We start from the raw sequence: 9345 nt of genomic DNA on the forward strand, positions 1-9345 counted from the left end.
AAAAGCTTCAAATAAAAAAAACCCAGAACTCAATCTAATAAACCTATTGACGAATCCTAAATGATTAATCCAACATTTTCGGAAATCGCAGTTAGGTCAGGAATCAATCAAAAACCCTACAAATCGAATTGATACGAACAATAATTAAATGGGACGGTTACGAAACGAACTCCATATCTGCTTCATAGTTGACGGAATTCCATGATTAGCCCTCAGATGTTCGAATAGAATGTCTGATATACCCTTATTTAATTAAATTGAATCAGGACACGTGTATGGCTGTGGGTAGCGCGTACATAATGTACGATAAGGAGATTTGTACCATACTCTTACACTGATTCATTTTTTTGGTGTGTAATATTTTTTCGGCATTTAGTTGGATTCAACAACTACATGGCGTTTTTTTATTTTTTTAGATCGCGTGCATAGTAAATATTTTGGCGTTTATGGCGTCCCCAAATTCAATAAAATCAATTAGTAATTATAACTTCTTTCCGTCCATGGCGTTTCCCAAATTCATTAGGCATTTTTATAGATTTCAACAGTTCATATATGTTATCAAGGTAAATTTCGTGGCGTTCATAGCGTTTTTAAATTCATTGGTAATTTAAACGAGTACAACTAAGACGAAATCAAATAAAAACTAATAGTCTTCTGTGGATGGTATTACACCAGAGATGTAACCATTGCTTTGTTCATCACTCTCATCAGACTCATCATCATTATCTTGTTCATTGGCGTATAACGCCATAATCTCCTCTCTTCTTTGTTGTATCCTATACGTGAATGTATTCACAACGCTGGATCTAGCATCGTTCGAAGGTGCTAAATCACAGAGTTATTCAAGAAGATGTAGTCAATCTGTGTTCAGCACTTCGTCCATTGTTAATGAATAATCCACCCCGTATTGATAGCTCACATTCACCGATCTTGATTGTTCATCTTATGACGAATCTTCTGATTCTCAGGGTGTATCTCCATGAAACGATGATTGTCATTTTTGGCGTTTTGGTTAAACTTGGCGTTTTTTTTGTAAAAGTTGTTTTTAGAATGATGGATGGAAGAGATTATGGAAGCGATCTTAACGTCGTTTATATAATGATTTTTTCGGTGCGTAATTTAGGAGGGAATTTCTTCTAATAAATGTTAATAATTGAATTTCAGTTATTGTTTGTTTATTCTACCTGTAAGTCTGCAACGCCTTTTATCACTAAGCTTTGGTGTTTTGTATTAATGGCGTTTTATTCGTTTTGAATGGTGTGTTCTCATTTTAGTTGGCGTTTTGAATTTGAGCAGTAAAAAACCTTTTTACCCTTAATGAAGTGCGTCCACTTAATAAAATTGATATTATTTACGAAAACGCCACCGCTCCAATCTAGTCCATGGATTGTTTTTATCAGACGATCCATAAGTGTTCTCACTGTTCCCACACTTTTCAGCGTTTTCCCCTAAATCCTGACCCTATATATATATATATATATAGGGGAAGGATGTATAGAAAACCCACTTTAATTTAGAAAACTCGGGAAACTCAAAGCTCCCGATTTTTTTTTTGAAAAAAATTACACATGTTATATACATGTTTTTAAGGGTTTTGGGCAAAAAAAAAAATCAAAAAAGCGCCGAGTAGATATTTAAAAAAAAATAAACAAGTTTTGGTGTAACACATGTTACATTCATCTGACATATTTGTAACATATGTTACACCAAAACTTGTTTATTTTTTTTAAAATATCTACTCGGCGCTTTTTTGATTTTTTTTTGCTCAAAACCCTTAAAAACATGTATATAACATGTGTAAATTTTTTCAAAAAAAAACATCGGGAGCTTTGAGTTTCCCGGGTTTTCTAAATTAAAGTGGGTTTTCTATAGATACTTACATTATATATATTTATTAACAGAAATATAAAAAGAATAAACAGAAATATAAACAGAAAGAATATAAACAGAAATATAAATTTATTAATAATAGATTTATTAACAGATATATATATATATATATTAATAGATTTTTTTAACAGTAAAAAGTAAAAATATTACAGTAAAAAGTAAATAAGAGGGGTAATAAAAATTTTCTTACAGTGGATTACAAGAAAATGGCTCCTGAATGTAAAGGAAGAAGCTCGAGAAAACCTTAAGATTTATGCACAGCGGATTGAACAAGAGATAACAAAAGGTAAAAAAGACTCTTTTTTTGGTGGAATATAATATGAAGAACAATGAACGGAACTAAGGAGCTAGGAGGTTAGGCTAAGGAGCGACAGAGAGAATTTTAGCGTGCCATAAGGATGAATGAGAATGCAAGAAATTTCTATTGAATTCTGGGATGATTTTTACAAGTGCATTCTATGCCTTATATAGGCAAAAAGAAAAGCTATCTACAAACAAAATACTGTACATATTGCTCTAATGTCAGAAAAATAAACGGATACAAATAAAAGAAAGAAGAAGACAATAGACACTATCTACAATAATGGATTCTTTTTCAGACACATGTGCTGGGCAACAATTTGTCTAGAAATGCTGTGTACACCTGTCTCTTCAGGTCTAGATTGCTGTTTTACATAATGCATATGCATTTCTTTTTAGTTGTTCTTGTAAAGCTACTTCTTTGCATTTATCTTCTAATATTCCAAATGTATAAGTTATTCTAGGTCCTATTCCAAGATTGTGGTGTTCTCCATATATTGTTTTCCACGACTCATGTATATTTTTTCCTAAATCTCCTAGTAGTTTTATAAAATATTTATCACATAGATCATCATCCATTGCTTTTCCTGTTTGTGATAGCAATCTTGTAAAATCTAGTGTAAATTCATTTATGTATTTCATATCAGCTATACTTAATTGTTCTAGATTTCTAATAGCTGTATCTTGTATTAAGCTATTATTTTTTGCTGGATCAACTCCTAATATAAGTGTTCTGATTTGTGATGTGAAATTATAAGGATTATCTCTTAAAGCTTTTAAATTATTAATTTCTGTTGAATCTTGTGCTTTTTTACTTTGCCAGATTCCTAGGGCTATTGGTCCTAGTGTAATTTCTAGATAGGAAAACATGTCCATACTATCTTTTTTATTTGTTTCCCACATTCTAACTACTGTTTGTTCCCATGTTAATACTTCATCTATCCATAGTTGGGGTTTTTGTTGTTCCAATAATAACATATTTCCAATGTATGTTTGTCCTATTGGTAACCTGCTACCTCTTCCTCTTAACCGGACTCGGACCCTGGAAGCCCACAGTCCATAGACTCAACACACAGAGATTTCTAAAAAGAAATGATGAAAGCATTGACCTGAAGAGACAGGTGTACACAACATTTCTAGACAAATTGTTGCCCAGCACATGCGTCTGAAAAAGAATCCATTATTATAGATAGTGCCTATTGTCTTCTTCTTTCTTTTGTTTGTATCCATTTATTTTTCTGACATTAGAGCAATATTTACAGTATTTTGTTTGTAGATAGCTTTTCTTTTTGCCTATATAAGCCATAGAATGCACTTGTAAAAATCATCCCAGAATTCAATAGAAATTTCTTGCATTCTCATTCATCCTTATGGCACCATAAAATTCTCTCCGTCACTCCTTAGCCTAACCTCCTAGCTCCTTAGTTCCGTTCATTGTTCTTCATATTATATTCCACCAAAAAAAACAGTCTTTTTTACCTTTTGTTACCTCTTGTTCAATCCGCTGTGCATAAATCTTAAGGTTTGCTCAAGCTTCTGCCTTCACATTCAGGAGCCATTTTCTGGTATCCCACTGTAAGAAAATTTTTACTACCCCTCTTATTTACTTTTTACTGTAATATCAGAGGGGCTGTATCAGAGGGGGTGTATGCTAATTTTTTAAAATTTTTATTAACAGAAATATAAACAGAATAAAAAGAAATATAAACAGAAATATAAATTTATTAATAATAGATTTATTAACAGATATATATATTAATAGATTTTTTTAACAGTAAAAAGTAAAAATATTACAGTAAAAAGTAAATAAGAGGGGTAATAAAAATTTTCTTACAGTGGGTTACAAGAAAATGGCTCCTGAATGTGAAGGCAGAAGCTCGAGCAAACCTTAAGATTTATGCACAACGGATTGAACAAGAGGTAATAAAAGGTAAAAAAGACTCTTTTTTTTTTTGTGGAATATAATATGAAGAACAATGAACGGAACTAACGAGCTAGGAGGTTAGGCTAAGGGGTGACAGAGAGAATTTTAGTGTGCCATAAGGATGAATGAGAATGCAAGAAATTTCTATTGAATTCTGGGATGATTTTTACAAGTGCATTCTATGCCTTATATAGGCAAAACGAAAAGTTATCTACAAACAAAATACTGTACATATTGCTCTAATGTCAGAAAAATAAACGGATAAAATAAAAGAAAGAAGAAGACAATAGGCACTATCTACAATAATGGATTCTTTTTCAGACGCATGTGCTGGGCAACAATTTGTCTAGAAACTGTGTACACCTGTCTCTTCAGGTCAATGCTTTCATCCTTTCTTTTTAGAAATCTCTGTGTGTTGAGTCTACGGACTGTGGGTTTCCAGTGTTCGAGTCCGGTTCCTGGTCTTCTTCCAAATCGATTATGTGATCAATTTTAAGAGATTCTCATTCTCCCACAAATGGTAGTAACATACTCCATTTGGAGGATGTGTAAATCTGAACATAATGCCATTCACCTGATAATTTAAAGTCTAACCATTGCAAACTCTTAGGAATTTCTGGGTTTTTTGATGTGTTTTGAAAAAATTGTTTAAGGCTTCTGTATTTTCTTTACTCCCATCCTTTAACCATGGTAACTTACCAAAGTCTATGTTGTAGTTTACAAATTTGTCTCTTAAAGAGTATTTATAATCATCAGTATCTCTGATAAAGATCCTTTTCCTAGCTGGCGTGTATGTATAAGCATCTGTATATGGGAGAGAAGAGAATATTTTGCAGGAAATTGTAGGACATAATGCTCTGATAGCAATATTGCCTGCTACGATTACCATCTTTTCACCCATTTTGTTTAGGAGATTTGTTGTTCTAACATCTGTCTTTATCTCTATGTAATCAATCATACTATTATGGTAAAATTGAAGGATTTGATCATCTGTTAATTTTGTAGGTGAGTGGATTTGAATTAACAGCAATCCAGTCCCTCTGCCTTCTTGATCTGTTCTTTCAACAATTTTAAAACCATGTTTTTCAGCATCTTTTGTAAATGCCATATCTACTAGCTGTGTTTATATTTCTGTTTATTCTGTTTATATTTCTGTTAATAAAAATTTTAAAAAATTAGCATACACCCCCTCTGATACACCCCCTCTGATATGGTATCAGAGCAAACTAAAATCTAAAAGACTGAGACAAGCTCCATATTTTTACTGGTTATAGATGCCCAAAACCTGTTGTGGGGAACTCTCTCAGGTGAAGATTATGGGAAATGTTTATTGCTTTGGTAACAAATTAGATGAGGTTTTGTAGTTTTGTATAATAATTATCAGATTAGATTTATATTAATCTTAAAAACTGGAATATAAGAATATCTAACAAGAAACTAAGGGTAGGAATTAAAGCTAAGGAGTCGGAATTTATTAAACCATAGAGCACTCTCAACCATCTTCGCCATTCAAAAAATTTGAATTCTTGCATTTAGAATTTACTGAAAAACCTAGCTTTAAAAATATTAATACAGAAAATTATAGTTTTATTTGCAGAATTAAAGATAAATGTAAACATAATCTACATACAGAAAACCCACATCTAAACGCTTTAACAAATCTAGTAATAAATCTTGGTTGTAATCTACAGAAAGATTCCATACTTAATAAACAGTTACTTGAAAAAATTTCGGTATATACAGAAGAATTTAAAAAATATTCCCAAAATGTAGATTATATAAAAGAGCAAAACAACCAAATACTTAAAGAACTAAAGAAAAGTTGTTTAGAAAAACAAACAGAAAATATACAAAATAATAATATACAAATAGAAGTAGATAAAATCACAGACGGTATAAACAAACTTAACATCGAAGATATAAAAATTATTAAAAAATCAACACCATATAAACATTGCCAACCTCGAAAATGAACAACCATTTCTCAGGAAGAAGTAGATCTATACAAGAAGCTAGAAATTCAACATGTAGTATACAAGATATAATTACATCTGAAACATTTTTAAATCGAATACTTAAACGCGGATCAGGGTCTAAAAGTAATAGACAAATAGTACAAATAGAAGAAGAAATAGATCTAGACAGAAATATGGATTTGTACAATCAGCACCAACTAGAAATATTAAACCCAAGAATATTATATCAAACTGGTATATTTAATGTAAATACAACATTAATAAGAAGCACTAGAGAAGAAAGCCTCAGAGTTCTTGATAAAACAGTAACGATAGATTTATTATCACCAGAAACTATACAAAGAATTAGACACTCTCGTAAACACTTTGTACATACAGGACTAATCGTCATAGGCATTAAAGCTTTAGGACGAAAGAATTTAGGAACTAAACTTTTGGCACTAATATTAGATAAAAGTTGGAAAACAGAAATGAAAAAAGTAATACTATCAGGAATGGAAGTTGACTTAAGCCAAAATACAACCTTATTCTATTGCACACCAGGAATATTAAAAGATATAAGAGATTTGCAAAATATAAAAACAGCTTTACAAACAAAAGGATATGAAAATTATGATGGAAACAATATAGTCATAAGTGTAGGACTACTAGGAAAGGCTAGTAACAGTTCAGGGATGAAATACAAGGTAACCATAGATGGGATAGTAAAAGCAGTAGCATCAAAATCTATACAAATGATAGAACCAATTAAAATAGATCCCGAACAATTAACCGGTTTAGAATGGAATATAAACGATCTTCAAGAAAATGAAAAAAACAGTTCTAATTCCAAAGAGGAGTTTTATATATGAAGGATCAGATGGTAAACAAAGTTTAAGATTTACAGATTTTAAAGAAACTACAAACGAGGAAAATAATGAAAATACTATGGAATATAGTTTTATGAATATACAACAACTAGAGGAGGATGAAATAGACCTAATATACGATGAAGATGAAATAAATATAGATTTCTTAAAATTTAAAGAAGAATATATGGATTATACTCTAATAGACTATGAAGAGGAGGAATTAACAAGTTTTAAAACAGAGGAAACTAACAAAACAATAGAACAAATAATAGATAGAAAAATTACAGAATTAAACATACAAGAAGAAGTAGATAATATGGTAATAGAATGTATAACAGACCTAGGAATGACCTATGAAGAAAGCTATAAAAAACTACAAGAATTCTATAATTTACCATTAGTAGAAAGCATTTTACAGGGAAAAACAATGTTAGTAGAGTTTAATAAACATGAACAAGCCTATATGGCTACAAAAGAAGAATTACAAGGAAAAAGACCTAGAATGGAATGGAGTGGAGATTCTAGTAGCAGAACTTCACATGAAACCCTAGGAAGAGAACCCTGGACACAACCATCAATAGATTATAGTGAAGAATCAACATTAAGAGGAAGAGGTAGCAGGTTACCAACAGGACAAACATACAGTGGAAATATGTTATTATTAGAACAACAAAAACCCCAACTATGGATAGATGAAGTATTAACATGGGAACAAACAGTAGTTAGAATGTGGGAAACAAATAAAAAAGATAGTATGGACATGTTTTCCTATCTAGAAACTACACTAGGACCAATAGCCCTAGGAATCTGGCAAAGTAAAAAAGCACAAGATTCAACAGAAATTAATAATTTAAAAGCTTTAGGAGATAATCCTTATAATTTCACATCACAAATCAGAACACTTATATTAGGAGTTGATCCAGCAAAAAATAATAGCTTAATACAAGATACAGCTATTAGAAATCTAGAACAATTAAGTATAGCTGATATGAAATACATAAATGAATTTATACTAGATTTTACAAGATTGCTATCACAAACAGGAAAAGCAATGGATGATGATCTATGTGATAAGTATTTTATAAAACTACCAGGAGATTTAGTAAAAAATATACATGAGTCGTGGAAAACAATATATGGAGAACACCACAATCTTGGAATAGGACCTAGAATAACTTATACATTTGGTATATTAGAAGATAAATGCAAAGAAGTAGCTTTACAAGAACAACTAAAAAGAAATGCATATGCATTTTGTAAAACAGCAATCTACACACCCCAAGCCTATGGGTTTTATGATAAAAAGAAAAATATAAGAAAAAGCACTACTTATAACAAAAATTACAAAGCAAATTATAACAAAAACAAATATGTTAGAAAGCCTCAAACAAGAAGATGTAAATGTTTCATATGTGGAGAAGAACAACATTTAGCTAACAAATGTCCCAATAAAAATAAGAACATAGAAAGGGCTAGCTTAGTGAAACAACTACACGATTATGAAATAGAAGCTATTAAAACAGACGAATCAGATAATGAGTCAGTCTATAGTATATACAGTGAAGACGAAAAGCCAATAACTAAGGTCACTTACACATACATGAATATAGAAGAATGTCAACATACCTAGGTACATCAAAGAGGTAATAATTATATAAAATGCTCTAATTGTGGATATTCTCCTAGTATAGAAGAAAGGTCACAATGTAATATATGTTTTCAGGAAATATGTTGCATTTGTATAAAGAAATTACATAACATAGATATTGGTACTACATCAAAAACTATAGATACAAGTACCAACATAATTATAGAAAGATTAAACAAGTTAGAATTAGCAACTGAATTACACAGTCTAAAGTTAAGAGATATAGACAATAGAATTATAGAACTAGAAAGGAAGATAGGAGCTAAAATAACAGAAGAGCTAAGTCAAATGTCTACAGAAGTACCTGAAGAACAAGTATTTATACAGACTCAAGGATCTATAAATATGATCAATATACAATGTCGCTTATGGCTAGATAATAATAGATTTTTAGACTTAACAACATTAGTTGATACAGGAGCTACTAAGAGTCTAATATCACATAGTCTAGTACCAGAACAATACCATAAGGAATTAAAATATAAAGTTGCAAGTAGAACAATTGAAAATAGATTAGTTGAAATAACACACTACTTAGAGCCTGTAGGAATACAGTTTTTAGATTTTTCAAACAATTATAGCATAAAGTACGACATACCACAAGTGAATATAAACCCAGCATATATACAATCAAAAGTCTTTCTGCTAGGATTAAATTTCATATTCTCTTTAAATGGTTCTATTACAGTGAATAGAAACTTTATTACACTCAGTAAACAAATCTAATCCCAACAACAAGGTATAACAATATATCAA

The 9345-nt window shown here is 30.8% G+C and overlaps 1 protein-coding gene across 1 annotated transcript; it reads left to right on the plus strand.

The window, feature by feature from the left end:
* The first annotated feature begins 7017 nt into the window (after nucleotides 1-7017).
* Nucleotides 7018-8571, plus strand: LOC110932132. Its single transcript, XM_022175490.1, has one exon. It carries the CDS (start codon nucleotides 7018-7020, stop codon nucleotides 8569-8571), a length of 1554 nt encoding a protein of 517 aa, XP_022031182.1.
* Nucleotides 8572-9345: the final 774 nt, after the last annotated feature.

This window comes from Helianthus annuus, chromosome 16 (assembly GCF_002127325.2).
Source record: "Helianthus annuus cultivar XRQ/B chromosome 16, HanXRQr2.0-SUNRISE, whole genome shotgun sequence".
NCBI classification, from domain to species: domain Eukaryota; kingdom Viridiplantae; phylum Streptophyta; class Magnoliopsida; order Asterales; family Asteraceae; genus Helianthus; species Helianthus annuus.

What these genes read in the sequence shown, in the direction of transcription:
- LOC110932132 (XM_022175490.1), top strand. Translation starts at nt 7,018, where the DNA reads ATGGAATATAGTTTTATGAATATACAACAACTAGAGGAGGATGAAATA.